The sequence below is a fragment of the Vulpes vulpes genome, chromosome 12 (assembly GCF_048418805.1).
Source record: "Vulpes vulpes isolate BD-2025 chromosome 12, VulVul3, whole genome shotgun sequence".
NCBI lineage: Eukaryota > Metazoa > Chordata > Mammalia > Carnivora > Canidae > Vulpes > Vulpes vulpes.
This window is the reverse complement of record NC_132791.1, coordinates 57,850,241-57,864,434: the sequence shown is the minus strand read 5'-3', so window position 1 is coordinate 57,864,434 and position 14,194 is coordinate 57,850,241. Positions and strand designations below refer to the sequence as shown.

At 41.8% G+C, this 14,194-nt stretch overlaps 1 protein-coding gene across 3 annotated transcripts in view; it reads left to right on the top strand.

The window, feature by feature from the left end:
- Positions 1-3,538, top strand: part of PRRC1 (proline rich coiled-coil 1) — a 48,131-nt gene extending 44,593 nt beyond the window's left edge. For 2 of the 3 annotated variants that reach the window (XM_025994989.2, XM_072728651.1), the window contains exon 9: positions 314-3,538. In XM_025994989.2, the coding sequence (XP_025850774.1) occupies positions 314-523 (210 nt within the window). In that variant the 3' untranslated portion in view covers positions 524-3,538. The remainder of the gene's footprint in view (positions 1-313) is intronic. The other variant, XM_025994990.2, reaches the window with a different exon arrangement.
- Positions 3,539-14,194: the final 10,656 nt, after the last annotated feature.

Genomic DNA, 14,194 nt, shown 5'->3' with positions numbered 1-14,194 from the left:
CTCAGCACTCCTTTTACTATTAACCTGAAGCAGCACAGACAGGACTGGAATCTAAACTCTTGGATGCTGAGCTGTTAGACGGCGTCATTAAGTTAAGACTGAAAAGACATCTGAACCACCAAATGAGCTTACCACAGAGGAGGTGTTGGCAGTATTGTTCTGATTCTTCTGTTGCCCAGGTAGCTGTGTTTCTTGGTTTGTCGTCATCTGTATTAAAGTAGCATAGAGAGAGACTTCGGAATGTCACTTAGAGCTAGGCCCAGTCATTTTTTAAAGTGCATTATAAGTCATACCCAATTTCATTTTTCCACAGGCTCAAAATCTGACGCCCCAGGACTACAGTCTGAGGTGGTCAGGCCTTTTGGTGACAGTGGGTGAAGTCCTGGAAAAGAGCTTACTGAACGTGACCCGGACTGACTGGCACATGACATTCACCGGCATGTCTCGCCGGCAGATGATCTACAGCGCAGCCAAAGCCATTGCTGGCATGTACAAACAGCGCCTGCCCCCCCGGGCCGTGTGATGGAAGACTGCCCCAGGACACTGAGACGACTTCACTTGGAACTTGGCGGTAAAGACATTATTGTATCATCCCCGGGTAGAGAGCTCCAAATGCAGCAGTCTGGATAATTTGCCTGTAGGCTGCCCTTGTTCTCTGCTAGAAAGGCATGGTGTCATTCCAGTAGATGAAAACAAACAGATCCTTGCTGTGATCGTGTCATTTCACGTACCGCAGTTCTCAAAAAAATATATCAATATTTTTATAGGACAATTTGATATACCAAATTTGTAAGGTGCAAATTCAAGTGCTATGACATGTAATTCAATGATATGTACTTGATTATTTTGTTGTTTAGGAAGATACAATTCATTGAAGCATGTGTCGTTCATCTCATGATTTCTCTCTGTTATTCTAACACTTTCTGTGCATGCAGGTGATCAGTGATCTCAGGTGTGACGCTGAGCCGTGTGCTCAACAGCTGACCCTCAGACCCCAACTGGCAGGGAGACGGTGGACATTTCTATGCATATTTTTCATTCACATGGGCCAAAATAACGGGAGTGATTTCTGTTTTTTTTTTTATTTTTGTTACCATGGATGGACACACATCTTAAGATTTTTTTCAAAGTAAGACTTGGCATTTCACAGATTTATACTCTGGAACACTGCAGTAGTAGGTTTTATTTTCTGTTGCTGTATGACAATTAAGTGGCACATGATTTGACTGTATTTTAAATCAGAAGCATTTGGGTTATTTTTATATACTACTATTCGATATTTCCGAGTAAACTCTGACAGTGTCCATTATTCCTATTTCCACTCATTTTCTCAACTGTCAGACATTTTTCAGAGGAATTAAACTTTGTTATTTATGGGATTCTATGCCTCCTGTTTTAATTAAGGTTACTTAATATTTAGATTGCCTTAAACACTGCTTTTCTAACTTGGTGCCATTCTGCCTTTACTCTTGATGGAAGTTTTCAGTGAAACTATTTAATATTCAGCCTGGTTTATCTAGTCCATCATGTTTGTATTTAGTGAAAGCTTCTCCCTCCCCCTTCCAACCCCACATAATATATTTTAGCATTTTTGGATTTATATAAATCAAAATTTAAGTAGTTTGTCTTTTACTCTGGACTCTATGTATGCAAGTTCATATAACTTTTTGAACAGTTTCTTACATAAATGTAATTTAATTTTTATTTACTCGTCTATACAATTCTTTATATGTAAATTAATCAGCACAATCTTATAAAGGGTGTTGAAGCTATTACCCTGCACTGTCATTACATGTAACATTTGCTTTGTATTATTTTGAGTACTTACTTGATTTTTGCTTTTTTACCTGAGGATGAGAAGCATTAATTTCACAACTCTGTGTTCATTTCCAAGCACTGTATGGTTGCTGGGTGAAATTCAGATTTGTCTGTCATTAAAAGGAAGGAGAGAAAAGGCATGTAACCAGTTGCTGTGGTGTAATAGGGCTAGAATGCTTTTCTCCCCGCTTTTATTGCTATTTGTGCAACACTTTATCTGATTAATAAAAGAGAAGTGTTTCTGTACCACTTGCTTTTATTCTTTATTTTTAAAAAGCTCCTCTTTCCTAACCATATTTTATCATGGCATTGGCCTGCTGACAAATCACAATTAGGGATGAAGGATGCCCGTACTTGGAGTATTTCTGACATTCTCCCTCCTGTTATACAGAATAAAGATCCTTAAAAAGTACCTTTTTATTTTACCAAGTCTTAAACAGTTGATGTTTCTGATGGCTATTTTCATAGACTCACAAACATGGACATCCACTTTGATGACAGTTTTCCAGTTGTCCTCAAATTCTTCTAGGCTTGTGTGAAGCCAGGTAAATTTCCAGTCCTGTTCACCTGCCGAGCCTTCTGCTCCCTGGAACAGTGTGAGCAGGCGAGGAAGGTGAGGGAAGGGCGCGTGGAAAAGATGAACCTACACTCTGCTTTGGCCTCAGGCTCTTTCTGGCCCTCTGTTACCTTTGAAAGTTGTCTAAGCATGACCGACTCCATGAGCTCCGTGTTCCCCACCTTGTGTTTATCTTTTCATTTTTAGATTTGTCATACAAGGGGCAAGAGAAAGAACTCAGGACCCTGTATGTGCCTGGGCGGTGTGAGCCAGGCAGCGTCCTAATGAGCAGGCATACAACATGCGAGCCGTCAGCCTGAGGCCCGGTCCCCTTCCCCAGGCACCCAGCCATCCCTGGCCTTTTCCCTCCCTGCCCACTTCCACCCACACCAACAGTTCTGAGGGCAAGTCCCACTACGAGTCCCTCAAGCTTCTCAGGAAAACCAGTCCCTGACACGGTTCTTATCACTGTTCTTGGGGTCCTGTCTGTGATTCTTTGCTCGGGGAATTACTCAGTGAATGTTCTCAGCTTGTATACTTCGGTGTTTTAATTAAGTGGTGCAAAAGACAACAAGAAAAAGGCAGCACGAGTAACGTAGCATCAACCTCAGTTGACAGAAGGAACTCAGATGACTCCGTTCAGGACCCTTCAGTGAATAAGCCTGTCAGGTTCCCTGGAACCAGAGTGGTGCCACAGTTGGAAAGACTTAAGCAGTTCTGGTTTTCTCCTCCTTGTCTCTCAATGACTTGCCCATTCTCTGGTTTGTCTTAAGGAATAATGAGGTAGAAAATTGAGATGACTGAATAGAAACCAAATAGAACTGTACTAGTAAATTTAAGGGAAAAAGGATATGCATGTATTCAAAAATTATGCAAATTAGCGATGTACTCAGTGTCAACTAAATTACTTTGTTGTTGAATATGCTTTGTTCTTGACTACAAAAAATTCTAAACAGGTATTTGTGTTCTCTGAAGCCAAACTGAAGGTATTTTGTGGTCCGAAAGATGTCGGGTTATGCATATATCATTAAGAAATTTGGATTTTTACTCCCAGAATATGAAGTTCATTCTTAAGATACTACGCAGGATGATGTATTGCATAAAAACTATTTTGTAAGTATGTAAATATGTTATAATAAAGAATACCTCAATTTCTTTCCCAAAGTTGTATAGTGATTTTTTAAATGCTCAGTCATAATTTCTATTAGAAGGACCGACATTACTTTGTCTCAGTGGGCTACTGGCTACCACCAATTCTTACAGAATAGCAATTTAAAAGACATCTTTCAAGTGCAACGGTAACACTCAAATATACCAGAATGACTAACTTTAACTTCAGATAACTCAATATTTAGGGCAGAGGATACTCTTGAGATGGAGGTGATGGGCAAGAAGTTATGCCCTGTATTCCTTTGATGTCTTGACTGGAGAGTTTGATTTACCCTTAACCTCCATAAAGATCTTATTTATAAAAAATAAATTTATTATATTTGCTATTCTGAGCCTGTGATCTCAGGGCAGAGATTTTTGTTTTGGTTTAATAGGCAAGGGGGTACTTTGCTATGAAATATTCATTTGGGTGTTTTGTTTGTTTGCCAAAGAAAAACAGTGTTGTTTTCAGTACACTAGAAAAACACCAATCCAGAACCCAGTAAAGGCCCTGTTAAATTTATACTTTGTTTTAGAATTAACTAGAGGAGAAAAAAATTGGGCAAGAGAACCAAAATTAGTAAGCCCAATATCAAGATCCAAAAATTTCCTTTATGTGTATATTCTTAAAATTATCCTTAACATGAATACATACTAAGAATTTAAAGCAGGAATTAAAAAGAGGGAACTAACATGATAAATGCATATCACTGAATAGGTACTGGAGTAGAACTTCAGCTACTTCCTCAGTATCACCTCAGCGAGAATGTGACAAAGGGCTTAAGTGGAGGGTGTCACTTCCCAAACCACTCTCTTATGAAACATCCTACGTATTTGCTTCAGGAACTTCTGGGTACAGAGCTAATCCTGTAAATATTTGTTAATTCAACTAAATTCAAACAATAGCTTGAGACTTTGCCCAGGTATACTTTCAATTTTATAACATCATGTTTAAGAACACTCCTATTACTCCATATTTTTCATTTTAGTCTTTGGTACTGCTTTGGGCTTTGCTGCTGGTGTAAGAATATATTTTTGGTAATTAAATATCCTGCTCCCAAATTTAAGAAACCAGAAACTAGGTTTACATTGGAATACCATTTTTAGGATTAGAGCCAGAAATGTTCTTACTGTCTAATCTTCAACCAAGGTCCTGACCACATCCTTGTAAAATATATTTTAATATTCTGAGGCCTCTGCTCCCAGGGCCACACTTGGAGAACCACTGCGTGGTACCATTCCTGACTCATTCTTCATGTCCTAAGATATTTTAGTGAGGTCACCTGGATAGCAGCGTAGATCTTTCCTGACTTCAGTGTCCCTCACAAGAAGAACCACCAATAACTATTCCAGGACACCACTCAGAGAATCTCAGAACAAGGTGGTGAGGCAGAAGCAGCCCTGTACCACAGAGACCAAGGCCCACTGCCTGAGAATGGGTGGGGGGGCAGCTCTGAGCTTGACAATCCTGCCCCTCCCCCACGGCCAGCGCAGCACTGCACCCAGTGGACCTCACCCCCACCTCCACCCTCTGAACCTCTGTTCCTCTGTAGGGAAAAGATCCCAGGGTGGACATCCAGCTCCCCCAGCATTATGAGTTGCTTCTTGGAAGCCCCCAGTGTGGTGTCCACTCCCAGAAATTGGGGGCAAACCTGCAGGATTTGACCCCAATGAATCTGATTATGATGGCAGGTGGGGACGGGCTTCCGACAGCCGGCGCGGTCATCTTGGCCAACTGACTTTTTATCTGCAGCACCCAAGCAGTGGTCCTGATCAGTTTTGTTCATCTGTAGAACCAAGGGTATGGCACAGTCTGACCAGGGAACTCAGCACGGTGCAGGTCAGCCTGCTTTGGGTCCTCCTATCAACAGCATCATCAGCCCTGGATCCTGGTCTGCCCCCCACACAGGCAGGGGAACTGAACCAGAGCCCAGCCCTCTGCTGCGTGTAACTCCTAACCCCATCTGACCAGAAAGGCTGGCAGGAACCCCTGGGAGCCACGTAGCCCGGCAGTGCGTGCAAAGCAAGTATAGCAGGCAGAGCTGATCATCCACAAAATGAAGCTAGTACCAGGTGTGGAGGGTTCCCCTGCTTTACCCAGTCAGAGGAGTTCATTCATACCCTACTCACCATTAAGTCAAACTCCCAACACCACCAAACCAGAAAGCTGGGCTCAAACACCTGGAAAGCTAAGCCCATCTATTCTTGAGCAGAGAACCTGGAAGGCAGAGCCGATAGTCTGCAGAGCAAGGCTGGTAACGCTGTTTAGCTAAGAAACCTGAGAAATGGGTTGGCTTGGGACGAGAGAAGCTTTACCAGGCCTTGGAGCTGGTTCTCCCAGTGAGCCAGGACAGGGAAACTAATTCATAGCTGTGGAGACCGAGAGAATTCGAGCCATTCACGTTCAATATTGGCACAAGTACAGCCATTGTAGCTTTGGTACAGGCCACTGTGACCAGGCCACTGTGACCAGGTACCGAACTCTACCTTACCCTGGCTACAGAAAAAAACACAAAGCACGCCCTTGTCGGAATAAGGAAGCAAGAGCTTGTGAGACCTCTTTACTGGAGATTCTCACACCCCCACCCTTACTGAAAAACCCCACCTTACTCCTAGACCAGCCCATAAAAACCTAGCTGTAACCCACCTCGGGGTCCAAGTCCCTGCTCCGCTGTGTCAGGTATACTTGGACCCAAGCTCGAGCTTGCTAATAAACCCTCGTGTGCTTGCATCGGTGTCGGCTCCTTGGTGGTTTCCCGGATTCGCAATCTTGGGCACAATAGCCTCGCTCGTTGAATAAAGCCTCAGCCTGCCTTCCCAGAGGAGTTATTTGCAGCACATGGGAAGCTGGGTAGCCCATGACTTTAACTATTCATAGAGCAAAGCCAGTGGCCTCGTTTGCCAGGAAATTCAGTGTACACTCTTGCCTGATTCAGGTTTCCAATCAATGAGCAATGCAAGTCCTAGGCCCCGACCTGCTGCCCTGCCAGGACATGGAAGCTATTCACCATCCCACCAGCTCCTAAGTGTAGTACCTAGTCCCAACCATCCAGTATGCCGGAGCAGAGAACTCAGGCAACTTGCACAGCCCATCCTACCACTTCGCTTGGGCAAGGAATCAAGCCAGCAGTTTAATCCAACTGTTCTCAGAAACCCACTCCCCACCCTCGCCTCAGAGCTTGGGCAGTGGCCTCAACCCAAATTAGACCCTGATAGCAAGCCCCATGACCCCAAGGATGTTCCTAGCAGACATTTCCAGAAACCCATATTGAGCTTACTGGTGAAGAACTACCTAGGCCTAATCAAACCTGTGATGTATGGAAAAGGAACCACTTGCCTGAATGTGCAAATACCAACATAAGGAACTCAAGATCATTAAAAATAAGATAACAGGAAGAAGCACCAAAGGAAACCTGGGGCTCTAATAACTGATCTTAAAGAAATGGAGATCTATCAATTATCAGATAAAAATTCTGAATTATCCTTTTTTCTGGGCCCTACTCTTGTTTCCAGAATAATCATTTAAAAAATGTTTAGTGAACTTATAAGAACACACAGACAACTTAATTTGAAAAATAACATATGTACAAAATGAGAAGTTCCACTAAAATAGAGAAACCATCAACAACAACAAAAACTCAAACAGAATTTCCAGAGCTCAAAGTATGATGACTGAATTAAAAAAAAAAAAAAAAAGGCGCTTCAAAAGTAGACTTGACCATGCAGAAGAAGTAATCTGTGACTGAAAGAACATCTGAAATTCTACAGAGGGGAGAAAAAAATATATAAATGAATGAACAAAGCCTACTACTAATGGGACATCAAAAGAAATAATACCCACCATCAAGGGAATTCTAGAAGACAAAGAGTAAGTGACAAAGTATGTTTGAATAAAAAATGGTGAAAACTTCCCGAAACCTGGGGAGAGAAAAAGAAATACAGATACTTAAGACCTAAAGGACCCGAAGTAGGTTAAGCCCAAACAAGACTGCACAGAGACATATTATCATTACATTTTGAAAAGTCAAAGATAAAGAAGTAATTTTGAAGCTAGCATAAGAGGAAAGTAACTAACATACAAGGGAGCTCCCAAAAAATTATCCATCTCTCAACAGAAATATTCCAGGCAGGAGAGAATGGGATGATATATTCAAAATATTAAAAGAAAAAACTCAACCAAGAATCCTATACCTGGGAAAGCTGTTCTTCAGAAAGAGAGAGGTGAAGACTGTCCTGAGTCAACAATAGCAGAGGGCTCATCACCACTACATCTGCCTTATAAGAAATGCTAATGGGAGTTCTTTGAGTGGAGATAAAAAGAAGCCAATTAACATCATAAAAATCTAAGTAGGTAGGATAAAACTCACTGGCAATGGTAAATATATAGTCAAAGTTAGGGAATAGGGAACAGTGGTACATAATGCACTTACACCTGTAGTTTAAAAGTTTTAAAACACATTAAAAATAGCCATATCTGCACTATTCTGTTACTACATACAAAATATTAAAAAATATTCAAACTATAATATCAATAACTTAAAATGGGGGTGGAAAAAGTATAAAGTTCAAGAAAACTATTCAAGTTAAGTTTTCAGCTCAAAATAAGGTATTATAATTTTCAGATATTTTAGGTAAGTTTCATGGTAACTTCAAAAGAAAAATCTATAGTAACTGCACAAAACAACATTACAAATATTTCAAACCATACGGACACCAAAAGAAAACACAAAATGAGAGGATATGAAACAATGAACAATGGGTTTTCAAAACACCCAGAAAATAATTCACAAAATCATCATAATAAGTCCTTACCTATCAATAATTACTTTAAATGCAAATGGTTTAAATTCTCTAAAACAAAGAATGGCTCTATGGGGGGGAAAATTAACAAATAAGGTCCAATGGGATGTTGTCTACAAGTAACACTCGCTAGCCTTAAAGAGACATAGACTGAGAAAAAAGGGATAAGGAAAGGTATTTCAAGCAATGGCAACCAAAAACAAAACAAAGAAGCAGAGAAGCTGTACTTATATCAGAGAAAATAAACTTTAAAGAAAGACTGTAGGAGGCGGAGGCAAGATGGCAGAGGAGCGCGAGTCCTCAACTCACAGGCTCCCACCAACTTGCCTAGATAACTGTCAAGGCCTCCTGAACGCCCAGGAGTTCGCCCTGAGATTTAAAGAGAGAACAGCCGGGACTCTACAGAGAGAAGAGCTTTGGCTTCCAACAAGGTAGGAAGGTGGAATAAATAAATAAATGATAGATTAGATAGATAGGTAGACAGATAGAGTGTCAGGATGCCCCCCCCCCGCGAGGAGCGGGAAGCCCCGCCCGAGAAGCGGGACCTTGGACCCCCACGGAGCTCCCCGGGTAGACAAGTGCTGGGCGGGGAGGCCGGGCGGGGCGCAGGAGGGCGGGGAAGCCTCCAGGCTACCGGGGTCCCCAGGAGGGGGGGCGCCCGGGGAGAGCTCCCCGCACCCCGCGGGCCGACCTCCGGGAGGGGCTGGAGCGCCGCAGCCCCGGGGCATCTGGGGGGGGTGGGGGGCAGGCGGCGGCTGCGGGGGAGGTGGGGAGGGCCCAGGGCAGCGCGGCCTCTCTGCCGCCGGGCGCCCCGAGCTGCACCGAGCAGCACCCCCGCCGCCCCAGGAGCACCTCGGCCAGGGCGGGAGCCTGCGGTGCTGCCCACGGAGCTGACTCCAGGGCTGGAGAGCCGGCCGCCGCCATCCTGCTGGTTCCTCCTTGTTCCCCTGAGCCCGGGAGGGGGGGCCCGGGGGACAGAGGCCTCGCGGGGGGAGCAGCGCAGGCGGAGCCCGGCACTTGGCGGGGGGCGGGGCGTCTCCCCCAGGTGCACGCACCTGAGAGTCAGCGCGGCAGGCCCAGCCCCGGAAGACCTGCTGGAAGGACAGGGAAGAGCAAGTTCTGGACCACGCGGCGCTGGGAAGCTCCAGGACCAAGGGAAAATCGAGGGAACATAGGATATAGAAATAGAGGGTCCCCACATTTTATAAAATGTGTCTCCTTTTTCCATTACAACTCATTTCTATATCAGACTAAAAATTTCCAATATTTTTTTTCTTTTCCCACCTTAACTACAATATGTACCAGCTCTTCATTTTTAAGTTTCTTGCCTTTTGGCTTTCATATTTCTACAATTACATCTCTTAGATATATTTTTCACTTCTGGATTCCCTTCAACATAATTTAATTTTGGTAGATATAGGAGATACGGGTTTTTGTTTTGGTTTGGTGTCTCTGCCTTGTTTTGTTCTATAATGGTGGGAGTTAATAGCCTCTAAAACATGAACAGCATGCACCCAAAACCAAGTGGAATATTATGCTGGTTCATTCTGTGAGATTATATTCTCTCTTCTTTCCCATTCTGCCCTCCTCTTTTATCTTGTATATGTTTTGGTGGTCAGTGTTGGGGCTTTCTACAACTATTGCTGGTTTACATAAATTTGAGACTGAGCATCCTCTAACATACAGAACTTAATATACTCAGAACTAAGAGGATCACACTCTAAGAACCCTCAGGTAGACTACCTTCTCTCTTCACTATCACTTCTTCATCACCACCTTCCCCCAGTCCCCCCCTTTTTTCCTTTTCTTTTTTTCTCTTTTTCCTCTTTACTTTTTTTTCTTTTATTCTTTATCTTTTTTCTTCTTTGGGGTTTTTGGCCTTTTATTTTTTACTACTTTGTTTTAAAATTTGTTTTTCACTTTAGTGGTCCTTTTACTTTCTTCTGATCTTTTTCATTTTCTGGTCTTTTACCTCACCACAGTCATCTAGGGTGGAATTTACTTAGGTCATGGTTGATTTTTTTAAAAGATTTTATTTATTTATTCATGAGAGACATACAGGCAGAGACACAGGCAGAAGGAGAAGCAGGCTCCATGCAGGGAGCCTGAAATGGGACTCAATCCTGGGTCTCTAGGATCATGCCCTGGGCTGAAGGTGGCGCTAAACCACTGAGACACACAGGCTCCCCCTACCTAAATTCTTAAACAGTAATTCTTATCTTTCAATAGGTACTCTGAACGTGAATGGGCTAAATGATGCATCCCATCAAAAGACGCAGGGTTTCAGACTGAACAAAAAAGCAAGAACCATCTATTTGTTGTCTATAAGAGACTCATTTTAGACCTAAGGACACCTCCAGCCTGAAAATGAAAGGGTGGAGAACCATTTGCCATTCAAATGGTCCTCAAAAGAAAGCTGGGGTAGCAATTTTCATATCGGATAAATTACAGTTTATCTCAAAGACTGTATAGTAAGAGATGAAGAGAGACACTATATCATACTTAAAGTGTTTATCCAACAAGATGACCTAACAATCATGAATATTGATGCCCCTAATGTGGGAGCTGCCAAGTATATCAGTCAATTAATAACCAAAGTAAAGACATACTTAGATTATAATACACTAATAGCAAGAGACGTCTGCACGACACTTTCTGCAAATGACAGATCTTCTAAGCACAACATCACCAAAGAAACAAGGGCCTTAAATGATACAGTGGACCATCTGGATTTCACAGATATAGACAGAATTTTCCATTCGAACCCAACTTAATACACATTCTTCTCAAGTGCATATGGGACTTTCTTCAGAATAGACCACATACAGGGTCACAATTCAGGCCTCAACTGATACCAAAAGATTGGGATTGTCCCCTGCATATTTTCGGACCATAATGCTTTGAAACTAGAACTCAATCACAAGAAGAAATTTGGAAGAAACTCAAACACATGGAGGTTAAAGAGCATCCTACTAAAAGATGAATGGGTCAACCAGGAAATTAGAGAAGAATTAAAAAGATTCATAGAAACTAATGAAAATGAAGATACAACTGTTCAAAATCTTTGGGATTCAGCAAAAGAAGTCCTAAGAGGGAAATACATCGCAATACAAGTATCCCTCAAAAAACTGGAAAAAACTCAAATACACAAGCTAAAGGAACCTAAAGGAACCGGAGAAAGAACAGCAAATAAAACCCACACCAAGCAGAAGAAGAGAGTTAATAAAGATTCGAGGAGAACTCAATGAAATAGAGACCAGAAGAACTGTGGAACAGATCAACAAAATCAGGAATTGGTTCTTTGAAAAAATAAGGTAGATAAACCATTAGCTAGCCTTAGTAAAAGAAAAAACACTCAAATTAATAAAATCATGAATGAAAGAGGAGAGATCACAACCAATACCAAGGAAATACAAACAATTTTTAAAACGTATTATATGATCAGCTATGGCAACAAATTAGGCAATCTAGAAGAAATGGATGCATTTCTGGAAAACCACAAATTACCAAAACTGGAACAGGAAGAAATGGAAAACCTGAAAGGCCAATAACCAGCGAGGAAATTGAAGTAGTCATCAAAAACCTCTCAAGAGACAAAAGTCCAGGGCCAGATGGCTTCCCAGGGGAATTCTATGAAATATTTAAAGAAGAAACAATACCTATCCTACTAAAGCTGTTCCAAACTATAGAAATGGATGGAATACTTCCAAGCTCGTTTTATTAGGAATCATAAAAATCATAAATCATCAAGGAATCACCTTGATTCCAAAACCAGACAAAAACCCCACCCAAAAGGAGAATTATAGACCAATATCCCTGATGAACACAGATGCAAAAATTCTCAACAAGATACTTGCCAATAGGATCCAACAATACATTAAGAAGATTATTCATCATGACCAAGTGGGATGGGATGCAAGGCTGGTTCAATACTCGTAAAGCAATCAACATGATAGATCATATCATGTTCATATCAACAAGAGAAATAACAAGACCCATATGATCCTCTCAATAGATGCAGAGAAAGCATTTGACAAAATACAGCATCCATTCCTGATCAAAACTCATCAGAGTGTAGGGATAGAGGGAACATTCCTTAGCATCTTAAAAGCCATCTGTGAAAAGCCCACAGCAAATATCATTCTCAATGGGGTAACACTGGGAGGCTTTCTGCTAAGATCAGGAACACAACAGGGATGTCTACTCTCACCACTGCTATTCAACATAGTACTAGAAGTCCTAGCCTCAGCAATCAGGCAACAAAAAGAAATAAAAGGCATTCAAACTGGCAAAGAAAAAGTCAAACTCTCCCTCTTCGCAGATGACATGCCACTGTACCAGAAAACCCAAAAGACTCTACCCTAAGATTGCTAGAACTCATACGGCAATTCGGCAGTGTGGCAGGATACAAAAATCAATGCCCAGAAATCAGTGGCATTTCTATACACTAACAAGGGGGCTGAAGAAAGAGAAATTAAGGAGTCAATCCCATTTACAATTGTACCCTAAACCATACAATACCTAGGAATAAACCTCACCAAATACATAAAGGATCTATACCCTAAAAACTACAGAACACTACTGAAAGAAATTGAGGAAGACACAAAGAAATAGAAAAATATTCCATGGATTGGAAGAATTAATATTTTGAAAATGTCTATGCTACACAGGGAAATTTACACATTCAATGCAATCCCTATCAAAATACCATGGACTTTCTCTAGTGTTGGAAAAAATCATCTTAAGATTAGTGTGGAATCAGAAAAGACCACGAATAGCCAGGGGAATATTGAAAAAGAAAACCAGAGCTTGGGGCATCACAATGCCAGATTTCAGGTTGTACTACAAAGCTGTGGTCATCAAGACAGTGTGGTACTGGCACAAAAACAGATACATAGATCAATGGAACAGAATAGAGAATCCAGATATGGCCCCTCAACTCTATGGGCAACTAATATTTGACAAAGCAGGAAAGACTATCCACTGGAAAAAGGACAGTCTCTTCAAGAAATGGTGCTGGGAAAACTGGACAGCCATGTGCAGAAGAATGAAACCGGACCATTCTCACACCATACACAAAGATAAACTCAAAATGGATGAAAGATCTAATTGTGAAACAAGAATCCATCAAAACCCTAGAGGAGAACACAGGCAACATCCTTTTTGAACTTGGCCACAGCAACATCTTGCAAGACACAACTATGAAAGCAAGGGAAACAAAAGCAAAAGTGAACTATTAGGACTTAAATCAGGATAAAAATCTTCTGCACAGCAAAAGAAACAGTCAACAAAACTAAAAGACAACCTACAAAATGGGAGAAGATATTCACAGATGATATATCAGATAAAAGGCTAGTATCCAAGATCTATAAAGAACTTGTTAAACTCAACAGCAAAGAAACAGACAATCCAATCATGAAATGGGCAAAAGTTATGAACAGACATTTCTCCAGAGAAGACATAGACATGGCCAACAAATACATGAGAGAATGCTCTGCATCCCTTGCCATCAGGGAAATACCAATCAAAACCACAATGAGATACCACCTCACACCAGTGAGAATGGGGAAAATTAACAAGGCAGGAAACAACAAATGTTGGAGAGGATGTGGAGAAAGGGGAACCCTCCTGCATTGTTGGTGGGAATGTGAACTGGTGCAGCCACTCTGGAAAACTGTGTGGAGGTTCCTCAAAGAGTTAAAAACAGAACTGCCCTACAACCCAGTAATTGCACTACTGGAGATTTACCCCAATGATACAGATGCAGTGACACACCAGGACACCTGTACCCAATGTTTATAGCAGTAATGTCCACAAGAGCCAAACTGTGGAAGGAGCGATGACGTCCTTTGACAGATGAATGGATAAAGA